This window comes from Aspergillus brasiliensis (genome assembly GCF_001889945.1).
Source record: "Aspergillus brasiliensis CBS 101740 unplaced genomic scaffold ASPBRscaffold_3, whole genome shotgun sequence".
In the NCBI taxonomy this organism is placed as follows: domain Eukaryota; kingdom Fungi; phylum Ascomycota; class Eurotiomycetes; order Eurotiales; family Aspergillaceae; genus Aspergillus; species Aspergillus brasiliensis.
Genome location: NW_027137444.1, coordinates 1,118,552 through 1,131,122, shown reverse-complemented (window position 1 = coordinate 1,131,122; position 12,571 = coordinate 1,118,552). Strand labels below are relative to the sequence as shown.

Below are 12,571 nucleotides of genomic sequence, written 5' to 3'. Positions count from 1 at the left end.
CTCTTAACTTGTATTTGACTCGACTCAGTAGATATACTGATTTGGGTTTCGATAAAGCAGACCTCCACCGTGATCAGAGACTCTACAATTATGCAGATGTCAGATATTGTAGACACCGTGATAGAGTACTGTTCTTCGGATTCTACATACAGAGTGACACGTCTCAATACATACTATTCAGCACGTGTTACTCTGTCAATAAACAAGAGCCACACAGCCCAGGCCTCATGAGAGTAGATGATAGATATATATACATGTAAAGAAGATATCATTACTCAACGTAATATCTTTTGGATATTAATATCTATATCGGACTAATCGATCAAGCGCGGTGACACTAAACCCAAAGCGGTAGTCAGGTGACCCCGACCTCCTTCACGTCGCCCGCGGCTTGGCATCATACAAACTCCCTTTGCAGAGCCACAACCGACCGTCGACCGACTCTTCCCACTCGCTCCGAGCCTCCCCCTGCCTTCCTTGCAGGTGTTTGTTCGATGGACTTTCATACTCTTTGTCTGTAGCGACCCGCGCTTTGTGCAAGTGTCCGCATTGAATCGGGCCAGTTCGTTGTCGTGCCGCCCCCGATCTCCGCTCCCCACATGTCTCGCGCTCCGGCTGTATCATCAACCACGATTCACGGCCTGTCCTCATCCTTCCTGGATCCGGTTCACCCGAGGTCGCATTCTTAAGCCTGCGACTGTAATCGCGTCGCGGTTTACCTCCGAGACTATGGCGACCGCAATCTCCAAGCCGACCTCACATACCCCTAAGATGAAGCGACCGCCCCCGCCTTTCGTCCAGACCGGAGTCAACGGCGTCAAGTCCCAACAGTCCTCCTCCTCATCTCCCCCTTCCTCCGCGAAACGCTTGCCCGGTTCGAATCAACCGGCTTCAGCAAGCTCCGCAGGCGGCCCGACGTCGAATGGCGTCAATGGCGCGGCTAATACGGGTGCCAGCTCGAATAAGGGTCCTCAGAGTCGACCGAAGAAGGAAGCGCAAAAGCCCGGTGACCAGGCCGCGCGGATACAGAAACCATTGCTCAGGTCTTTATCCATTGACAATGATCGTCGCGCCGGGAACAGGTGTCCCGAGCCATATGGTAAGCTCTCAGCCCGATCCACATGCGGAGCCCCTGCGTACTGACCATCGGGATGCGTCATAGTCAAAACGTCGTCTTACATCCTCAAGAAATTCTCCAAATGCCCGCCCTCGCTCATCCTCCACCTCCATCCCACACATTTCCGCTTTGAGCAACAAGATGGAAGCTTCCCTTATAATTCCGAGATGAAGGTCATCATCGAACATATTCGTGCCGGAACCGTTCCCCATGACATGATGGAGGAGCTGTTGCGGGCCAATGTTCGCTTCTATGAAGGCACGCTCCCACATGCCTCGAATTCACCTCTATCTGGTGGGCTTGGCTAACCTCTGCAATTCACAGGCTGCCTCATTGTTCGCGTGATTGATCACAAGTCGGTGTCAGCCCAAGCCAGGAAGTCGACGGCGCCAACCTCCAACGAGAATAACACCCCGTTCTCGATTCATAACTACAACGAGCATGTTACACCATCGGCTTATGTGCCATACCCAAAGCAGACCCAATTAAACTCCGATAAGCCGGCCGCCAAGGAAACTCCAGCCGGGAATCAGCCCGATGTGAAAACCAACGGCGAGCAGCCCGGCAACTCGGAAAGTCGTGCAGAAGAAGCTACGTCGAATCTCGCTCAACCTAAACAGCCTCCAAAACCCCGAGTATTCACTACCGTCCTTCACCCGACTCCGCGCTCCTTACAAGCGGAACTCACTCTGCTCGCTACTACACCCGATCCCAAAGCGGCCAAACAGTCTGCATCCAATGCTACCTCGCGCCCTCAACAATCCACGTCTACTGCTCCTCCATCCCCAGGAGGTTCATCCAATCAGGCCGAACGCGGACATCCTGCGAAACGACAGAGGATGTTGGTTGAACCTCACGAATTCCTGGAATGTGAAGCGAGATTGACAAGAGCGCTGGCTCCACCTCTCTTCTTGGATCCTGTCAATAGTTTCGACGCTGTGCAAGATCTGCTGAAGATGATGGAGAGCCCGCTCCACCGCGATCCGCCACCTTCACCAAAGAGGAGGAAGCGTACTGTGGCCGAGCTGGCTGCTGACGAGGCGCTGGCTGCCGAGGAAGAGAGATTCATGCTCATCATGGATGAGCGACTGGAGCCGACAACTTCTGGTGGTGCTGGAGGGCCGAAATCCGCTGTTGTGGATGATACGGGTGGCGGTGCACCGTTTGAGCCACGATTCTCAAGGTTCAAGACGCTTGAGAATATCCGTATGCAACATGAGGAGAAGGCCAAGCGCGAACATGAAGTCAAGATGAAACAGGAGCTGGCTAAACGACAGCAGCAGGAGCAGGAGAGAGAGAAACGCCGCCTTCTGGAGCAGCGACAGAATGAAGAGCACGCTAAGGAGGAGGCTCGTAGACAGCATTTTGCCGCTCAGGCTCAGGCGCAACTTGCGGCGCAGCAGCAGCAGCAGCAGAATCGGCATGTTATGGCGCAGGCGAACGGGGTTAGCCAAGCGCCACAGTCTTCGCCGGTGGTCCGTAATCAGACACCTCTCAACACCTCTTCACCTGTGGTTGGCAACACAATGGCAACACAAGCCAGTGTTCCTATGAGCATGACGTCTTCTATGCAGGGAGCAGGCAGCCCCCCGAGGCCGCCATCCGCCTTGCAGCACGCCCATCCTACAGTTATGAGCCATCCGATGGCTCCTTCCAGAAGCCAACAGGGACAGAGCCGACACGGGACACCACAGATGACTCAAGGAACACCAGCAATGTCCCATGCTACACCTATCATGCGCAATGTTACACCAACACAGCGCATGAGCCACGCAAGCCCGAGTCACACGACCATGGCTCCTACGCCGGTGATGAACCAAGCTACCATGATGGGAACACCGCAGATGGGCGGCGGAATGGGTCTCACGCCTCAACAGCAACAGCAGATGCTATTGCAGCAGAGGCAACAACTTCTCGCACAGCAAGGGCATATGGTACAAAATCAGTTTTCGCCCAAGCAAGTAGCCCAGATGCAGGCCAACGCACATGCGCAGCAGAACATTCAAGCCCATCAGCAACAGATGCTACAAGCCCAGCAGCAGAACTTCCAGGCACAGCCCAAGTTCCCGAATCCGCAAGCCTATCAGGCTCAGTTGATGCGTGCGCAGCTCGCGCAGATGCACATGGCTCAGCAGCAGCAACAACAGCAGCAGCAGCAGCAGCAGCAGCAGCAGCAGCAACCGCAACAGCCGCAAGGTCAGCAATCACAGAATCAACAGGGACAGGTACACCAAAACAGCCCACAATTGAACCCTCAACAACAGCAAATGCTAATGGCAGCGGCTCAGGCCAATGGAGGTCATCTGCCACAAAATATGCAAGGAGTGAATTTGGCACAAAACGTCATCACTCCACAGCGCTACCAGCAACTGTTCACTCAGAGATTGGTACGGCTTAGGCAAGAAATGGCGGCTCGATTGATGCCACAGTATGGTTCACCGTCTCAGTTTCCACCGCATATTCAACGACAGTATACCACGGGACTGGAGCAGAACGCCAAAGCCTGGGTTCATGACATCGTTCGACGAGAGCGCGAGTTGATTCAGCAACGTGCCAACCAAGTTGCTCATGTTCAAGCCCAGGTGATGCAGCAGCAACATCAACAGCAGCAACAGCAACAACAGAACATGATGCAGAACGCCCGGGGAAGTAGCTGATTTGCTTCACCTTCTTTTCTTTTCATTCTAACTACCATACGCCGCAGGGCTATATCTTTGATCTTACCCTTTTTAACCCTACCACTCTTATACCTTCTATCGGATTTGGACAGCGCATGGCGCTCCCCACGAACCTCTACGATTCTACATTGGGATTATTTTGTTTTTCTCTTCTTCTTCTCAAGTCACCACTTATTTTCTTCATTTCTGAGACTGTGCATAAGGTATTGGGATCCAAGGCAAAAGAGGTTGGCGTTTTTTGTATGACTTGGGCCTCCTTTTATTCTTTTTGGTATCCTTATTATTTGCTTTACTTTGCTTTTTTTGTCTTTCCTGGTTTGCGTCTTGGCGACTTGATTTGCTTGTATCACACGGGACTGGACTGGTTGAATTTAGGGGAGCAAGGAACCGACTTGATACCATTTTTGTACAGGTGTCCCTTTTGATTTACGTTGATGTGACCTTGATGTTGACCTTGATGTCTGATAGGAATCGAATTGAAGTGAACTGATAAGATATCTGTTAGGAGTAGGATGAAATAATCTGTATGGCCGAGTCTAGTCGACTAGGAGCTAACTGTTGGCAACGTCCAACTTTTATAATCCTTCGGGCAAATCTGAATGTATCAAGAGGATATCGTCCACAACAATGCCGTCAATAGCAGGAAACCACAACCAACGAACAGCATCCTGCAAGCTGGACTTACAATCCCTGCTTACAGACAGACAGACAGTAATAAATCATGCCCGTTCAACAGATACACCAATAACCACCTCCCACCTCGGCCCAACAACCCATCATATCAGCCCACGAGGAGAGAAACTCGAGTATCATCATGATTGCTAACCTGATATTGAACAACAACACCGACAAAACCGTCACCGCCAGGCCTCACAGACTACTTCCTCCACACCATTGCAGACCTTGAGTGGGTATCCAGGCTCTTCGAGTACTCATTCCAACTTACTACAACCTCTTGTCATTCAAATCTGCCTAACTACTTATCTTCCTACTTGCCAATACCATTTCCATAGCCATATCCACTACTCTGCGAAGCAGCTACACTCACACTCGACGTTGAGAGAGCCACGGCCAGCCTAGTATCTACCGATCCTTCCTTCCATGACACTTGTTTCGGTATCCTCGTGCAATTGACCGCCTCTACTCTGCACAAACCACCCATGGTCATGGTTCCTGGTATGTTCGGGGAGGTGTCAACGGCGTGATACGACGCTGGCGACATTAACTGCACCATTTCCTGGCTTCGTCCACGACATTCGCTTCTTATTGTCCGATCCGTGGAGGTATGTGTGCTATGCTGTTTGCGCAGGATTTTTCTGTGGAATGGCTTGAGATAGGTGGAATCTGGGTGGTGAGTTTGTGGAGGTTGGGTTGGTTTAGTATTAGAAGTAGTAGATTGGGGGCAGTATGGGCTCACTGGGTGATGTTCTTGTTCTTGTGGGTGTTACTAGTAGTGAAGTGTTCAGTGTAGATATGATATTATTTAGTGGTTGGGAGTTTTGATGGTTGAGTAATGGATAGTACTAGGTGGAAGTGAGCTGTAATGAATGAAGAATGCGGGTTGTGGTTTGAACGATTGGATCTGTTTGTGTAGTAATACTGTATATAAATTAAGATTGCGCTGGAGAATAAATTACAATATGGACTGCAGTGGGTAGGTAGTATGGTGGTGTGTGATTTAATAATATGATCATGATATTACTAGTAGTTATTAGGTAGTCCATGATAAGTAGTAGGGAGTCAATAGAACTGTATACACTCTGTTCTAATACTTTGAGTACTGAGTATATTCCTTCATGTAGTATTTTCTAGGTATAAATTGTACTACTAGTAGCAGGAGTTATATCTTGACAGGACTAAAGACTGGTAGTAACATGGTCGCATACATAGTATTCATAGTATATATATACAACACTCAGAAATAACACTCAGAAATCGCACTTCAACACCATATAGTATTTACAAGTGACTAAACCCCTTCTATTTGTTGATTTTGATATCCAAATACACTCAGTAAACAGATTTTGAGTAACAAGAGATTTATAGATTACAAGCGATTCAGTATCTACGTGCACAGGCAAAGGAACTTAATATGCAGCAAATCCTGGGTTGGATCTGGGAATGTATACATGGTACTACATTCAAAATTGTCAGGATATTACTCATTAAACCAGGTTGTTATATGCTCTGTTATTGACTACTGCTGCTACATCATCAATACTACTGCATTACTACTATTATGATGATATAGTGGAATGATTGTCAGGCTTTAGACTTCTATGGCACAAGCAAGTAGTAGTTGGCGAGCCATGTTCTTCCTCACATGTATCACACTGGGTACTGCGCTAATTACGATTGACAGAATGTCAACGAGACCTTTTGCCATCGGAGAAGAAAGTGGAATGTTAAAAGTTAGAGTCGATTATCATCTACTATGTGGCTGGTACTGGATGTGTAGTCTCTAGATGCTAAAATCGCAGAGGATATTGAAGTTTCCCATGCGTCTTTTCGAACATTTGGACATTCTACGTCGTAGAGCAGGCTACCATGAGTTCTGTAGGCAGTTTGCCTTGTCGTTTGGTTCAACTTACGTGTTTACATGCACATCATGGTCGTGTTTTTGTTGTGTGTAGCTGAAACGTAGAGGATGTCAGTTGCAAGACATTGCCTGGGCTGGGACTGTCACATGGCAACCAGCGTAGGCACCCGTGACCATGAATGCAACATGAGGGAGTCGACTTTCGAGACCAATATGTGGCACCATAGTATCATGGACATGGCTCGACAACGAGTCTGATCCTCTTTTCCCCTCTCTACCAAATGCCGTGAAAAAAAAAATACCATGTTTGGGACTTTCATACTAAATAGCGAAGAGCGTAACAGGGACAAGTAAAAGACTCGGCCCACTGGGATGATCTGCAGATCTACAATGATCTCCGCTGCAGATATACGGTACGTGCGCCATGGTTCGAGCCAGCCACGGACCAAGTAAGTGTCGAATTGCCGAACTAGGAAGGGTCAGGGACGACTCTCCGCGGCGTCAAGGCTGATATTGAGTTTTTTTAGTTTGTGTCACAGTTGCATGGATGATGTACGGATGTATGTAAATGGGTTGGTCTGCATGAGAGAGGGTGTGTGCGCGTGGTCCGGCCCCCGGGTTGGGTGAGTGAGTGAGTGGTGTCCTGAGTAGGATAGAGGATCCGAGCCAGTCACTCCGGGAGAGAGAATGGCTGGTGGATGGCTAGGTTTCAGGTCGCCCTGCACATTCCAATCAGACAGTACATGATAGTGCCTCATCACGTCGTAATGAAGCGTTGCAGGACTCATACTATCGCGGGTTAGGCTGGGGATGCAGAAGCTTGGACGTGGCTTACTGTGATGGCTCAACAAACCATCCCCATTCTGGACACTGAGTGCTCTATTTCAGGGTTATGGAGACATCCAGGGTTCCGCGAATATCTATTGTTGGGCCGAAGAATCTATAGTTGGGCCGAAAGATTCGGGAGCGTTCGCGAGGACTTCCGTACAGTGCGGAGGGGGCGTGGGGGATAGGGAGAGAACAGCCCCTGGAACAATATATTAGCTAATAATTAACGAGGGGCCTTGAGAGCCCGAGAGTTCAGCCAATAGTGTCTTGGTGGTGCGACTCCCAAGGGAAATCAATAAAATGACGTCGACGAGAATGGTCCACTTGATAAGCAGCTGCGCGAGGACCGTCTCGCACACCTTCCTCCTGCCATGCTCCCCAGACAGCCACCGCCGTTGGACCAGAACGGAAAGATGGTCGTGTTGTGCGCACGAGTATGTGTGGGGTTGATTTGCTGGTGAAAATCGCTTGCCCAGATAGGCCTGCTTCTGCAAGACTCCATAGGCCAAGGCCAGGAATGGGCCCTTAACGCCAACGCAATGCAATGCAATGCAACTCAAAATGGCGATATTGGTGGGCTGATTGATGAGATGGAAGCCATCAGCCAATCGCGAGTTCGAAGTCTCTCCATTTATTGGGGGGTGGTTTGGGTGGTTTGGCAGAGAAAGGGAAAAAGTCGGGACGCAAGGGGGAAAAATGCAGCACTAGCAGAGCTGGGATTGCCCGATTGGGATGCGCCCCCTACAGCGCAGTCTCCACTCACCCTCGAGAACAAAAAGGAACCGTAGCTGATAAACTGTTGGCCGTGTCTTGCATGGATGCTGATGAAACAGGAATAGAACGAAGCACGGGAGGGCTGCGCAGCAGTTGAGACATGAATGGGCCTTGTTCAGCAACATCCAATGTTGATCCTGCTTCTTAATGCTCCGTAGACTTTTCCTGAGCGTCAATCAGGTTCTGGCAAATTATTCCAGTGGCTTCCCTCCGAGAGAAGATCAAGAGAAGAGAAAGGAAAAAGGAATCACGTCTCGAACGGTCGCACAGGAGACATTGCACTGAAATGGCGTACCTGCAGCCGGTTGTTGACTGCCCTGTTGACCTTCCAAGAAGCCATGTAGAACCTAGCCCGATAAAACAAATCTACGCCGAGCCAATTCACGTTTTCCAATGCAGTCATTCACTCACTTGGTCTAGACCCGCGTATACGTATACTGGCAGATTGTAAATATTGAAGGGGCACTGAAACAATGATGTTTGCTGCTTCTCAGAGCATCAGTTAGGACAAACATACGAGAATAGAGCCTCTAGGCTAAGGGGTGGGTATGGTCCAGGTCCAGTCTTGATAGATAACGAAGTGCTCTGTACCCAAGGTTCTGCGATGAAGATCGATGACTACCGATCGGGCAGAAGGGGGTGAACTGCTGAGCCAAAGGGCTTGGCTCTGTAAAGCGGCCATTTTTAGCCAGGTCTTACCCAGCCACGGAGACCTGTGGCTGTGCGAGTGGATGAAAGGCTCTGCTGTTGCAGGCCCAAGCAATCAAACTAGCAAGTCATTGCCAATCTTTCCCTTATCGCTATTATTGTCGCTTTGCAGGTTTCGTGGTCTGTGCGGTCTTTCTCTCTTTGTCTTCATTAGCCGGCTCAGGGTCGGATAACGTGCCTGTACCCTGCTGATATCTGGACCATTTCAATACCTTCATCATAGCCAAAGCATGACTAGACCTAGGGGTAAAGCGAGATAAAGCGAAAATATATTTGGAATAGACATCAAGTCTAGCCCTCGGCGACTTGCCGGTGGCCAAAATGATCTCTTCACACGTTTGTGATTCTGAGATCTAGGTTAATCGGCGTACGGAGTAGATCTGAACAAGTTCCCTCTGCAATGGGTCTCTCACAATCATTTTGGAGTGATAGCCGCTAGGAAGCCACAATAGGTCAATTCTCCGCATCTTCATCGGAGCGGATTGGATCTGGGTCCAATATATTGATCGGTAGATAGAAAGATAATAAAGGGAGGGAATATCCAGGATCCGGCTGATCGTGGTCTTGGCAGCATCGTCAATGCAGTGGGTTCGAATCTCACCGCAGGAACCCTTTCGAAGATCTCAACGCCCTTGAATTGTCCGGTCAGCTCCTTGCGACATACAGGCCCGTGCTGCAGGGGTTCGCCCTTGGACAACGGAAAGCAGGTTTTGGTGGGAATCACGACCCAGAAAAAAAAAAAAAAAACGCCGCAATAGTTAGTTAGAACAAGGACGAATGACAAATATTTCCCCCCCAAAAAGTCTGTGATAATTCCCTCTTCAACAGGAATAGAGAGGTTGAATCGATTGACCACACAAAGATCGCGTGTCGGATAAATCCATAGTCTAACTCACTCACCCCGGCGGTCACTATGCCTGTCCGCGGGTGCATGATCAAGAAACCTTCTTCCAGGGGCGGAATTAAGGGATCTGGTCATCAAAGTTCAATTGAAAATCCGGGGTTTGATCAAAGCGGGTGGTCATAGCTACATAATCTAGGTGATAAGACAGCCACTTGACGTCAGCTACTGCTTTGAGATAGGAGCAGTAGAGTCACTAAAGTACACAATGCGGCAACGCATTGATTGGGCTGATTAATTGACTGATTAGTTGTGGCTCGCTGAGCTCGGACCCAAGCAGTCCAAGGGAGGCCATTTATTCTCGGAAGATTGTCTGTCCGTTCCACTTTGCTCAATCTGGGTGTAGAACCAATCGCCCAGACACCGGACGATGCTGCTACAGGCTTATAACCGGCAAGCCTGCAAGATTGCCTTTGTGCGGCTGAGTATAGACTGCGACGCACGGTCCTTTGGTGCTCGTCAAGATCAGCGGTGCAGAGTGCTTGGATAAGTAAGTGAAGCCTTCGAGAACATGATGGGCTTGGTGAGGGATGATCGTGTGGATTAGGCAAGTGGAGGCTTCGACCAGCGGTGATATCCTTCGGTCAAGTCTGGAACGACGGCGGAGATGACAAGTCACAAGTGGCTAGGCAATAGCATCTGTGGCTCAGTTCTAGTCTTTGGGTGTGGCTCAGTAGGAGTAGGGGATGCGGGAGAGTATGCGGAATACACCCGTCCATCTGGCCCGCGATACTGCACAAATCCCGACCCATCCCAAAAGAACCCCTGTCACCCTCAGACCAGAAGCCGATATACTGAACCAAGCTCATAGCCCGGAAAGGCAAACCCTAGTGACCGTAAGCCTCAGCTTAATACGAGCTGTCAGTATAGTAAAAGCTAGTCTATCGATGAACAGCCAAGCAGGGGAACTGTCAAACCCACCCACAGACACTAGTTATTAGCGTCGCACCGGGTATAAACTTTGTTTCTTTAGTGGCTTGATGAAGACCTATCCCCTTCGTCATTCACTCTTCTCGGCCGGTCCTAGCGAGGGGTTCCGAAAGAAAGGTGGACAATGAGAGGGGTCAATGTGTTATCATCGTCCATGTCACGAAAGATACTTTCACGCATGGGTATACGTCTCATAAACAGCGATGTGGGCTAGTTAGTGGAGTTAGGACCCAGTGACTAAGTACGATATTGGCAGGCAAGCGGCTTGGTTTCCAGTCGCAAGACACAGCCTCGGCTAAGACATGATGACTCTTAGCTTGTCTCGAGTCAGAATGTGTCATTGCGGCGATTGAATCGGCCATTACATTGTTGACAATCTCCGACCGCAGTTTTAGACCGAAGGCACTATCATACATTCCGTAAGGTGTTCGATTCAATAGATGGGTGATTTTTTGGGAAAACCATTGGAGACCGCTCATTGTGAAGAGCTTTTGTTACCCCCAATGCAAGGAAACGCTACTGGGAGCCTTTGAGGGGAAACGGTCTGTTGTCAGCTACTTCATGGAACGCCCATGATGCTCGGAGTTACGAGCAATGGTGACGGTCCTCCAGCCCATCAGCTAGGTAAAGAATTTATGGTAAAAGGTCCCATGGCAATACCTTATCATCCCGAAAGTACTAGGGGAGGAGCAAACAACGTGTCCGACCGATTGACTTGTCCAGCTGGTGGTTCTCTTTCGCATGGGAGCAACGGGGTTCATGCCCAGAGAATCGAAGCATTGGTTGACGCGTGACGAGTCAGAAACTGCGCCGCCTCACCGGTGGAGAAAGCCATGACGAGGAAGATTCAATGGGATCAAAATAACTTTGCGGAAATGGCAGTTAACGATAGTGGCCAAAACCTAGAGATTCTGCCTGCTGGAACATGGTTCGAGTCAGTCAGCGACCATTGAGAATGAGGGGGGCAAAAGAGAAGAAGCAGACCAGTCATGGGACGAGAGACAAGCACCTGGTGGGGGGGGAGGGGGGGGATGTGAGTAGCAGATAGGCAGGTATGTATGTAGACCGTGCCATACGTGGTACACACACTAGAAATGGCTGTTCGCCAGTCATGCTGGGATTTGAAGGTGATGGCGACGATAAGGACGATCGGGGTATGACTCGGTGGAGAAAGGAAAGAAAAGGACCTGGTGACGCTGTGAGGAAGACGTTGAGTGGCACGACTACTGGAATCGGCTAGAAGCTAGAATCAAGGCACAGTGGGTGAGTGAGTGAGTGAGTGGTGAGTGAGTGAGCATTACCTACTTACTCCGACGCAGTACGTACTTAATTACTTAGTTACCAGTTACCACTGGTCGGTACCAGTAAACAAGTACTACTAGGACCTCACTAGTAGGTTTAAGTTACCATAAGCATACCCTCCTACCTAATTAGTATTCAAGTAGTACTTAGGGAACATACTATACGAGGTACTGGGTACATTCGGTGGATGGGAAGCAACCAACACCTCCACATTCCACAGTGACTGGTACATCAAGACTACTGTGCTACGTACATCCAGAAGGTACCGGTGACGGACCACTATAGGCCACACAGCCCAGGCCGGAGCGTTCCTGGGCAAAGGGCCCGAGTGGCTGTTGGCATCTGGCAAGGCTGGCGGGTTTCTGATAGGTGCGGCTGGCCCACCGGGGGCTGGAGGCCGGATTTCAAACCTGCAGGATCCAGCCAGTGTCGACCGCCCGCCCACTGGTCCAGGTGGAGGATGATGTGCGTACGATCAGTGATCGTCGGCCAAAGCGCCTGGCGGCTGCTCTTCATGCCTTTTCCAGTCGATCCCAGAATGGGGGAAGAGGGGGGGAGGGAAAAGTACTAACTAACAGACGGGGCGTTGAATACATGATCGCTCCAGTTGTAACCCCCCCGGGTGGATGAGGGCGTATCTTTCTGCCTCGTTATTAGTTCCCCAGGCCTCAACGATACCAGCCTGCTGCTAATTTACATATCTGGGTCCCCAATGCAGCCTTTTTTTACTGCACCATTACCATTCCGGTGGTGGTGATCGCACAATCTATTTATGTTAGAAAAAAAATTATACT

The 12,571-nt window shown here is 49.8% G+C and overlaps 1 protein-coding gene across 1 annotated transcript; it reads left to right on the top strand.

Annotated features, from left to right (window-relative positions):
• Positions 1-618: 618 nt before the first annotated feature.
• On the top strand, positions 619-3,875 carry ASPBRDRAFT_451657 (uncharacterized protein). The gene is made up of 3 exons (XM_067625342.1): positions 619-1,099; positions 1,163-1,375; positions 1,442-3,875. Exons 1-3 carry the CDS (start codon positions 730-732, stop codon positions 3,772-3,774), a joined length of 2,916 nt encoding a protein of 971 aa, XP_067481755.1. The 5' UTR covers positions 619-729; the 3' UTR covers positions 3,775-3,875.
• The last annotated feature ends 8,696 nt before the right edge of the window (positions 3,876-12,571 follow it).

Bases quoted from the DNA above. Each gene is read 5' to 3' on its own strand.
- ASPBRDRAFT_451657 (XM_067625342.1), top strand. From the start codon at position 730: ATGGCGACCGCAATCTCCAAGCCGACCTCACATACCCCTAAGATGAAG. The intron at 1,100-1,162 runs GTAAGCTCTCAG...GATGCGTCATAG, and splicing joins CAGGTGTCCCGAGCCATATG to TCAAAACGTCGTCTTACATC. The intron at 1,376-1,441 runs GCACGCTCCCAC...TGCAATTCACAG, and splicing joins CAATGTTCGCTTCTATGAAG to GCTGCCTCATTGTTCGCGTG.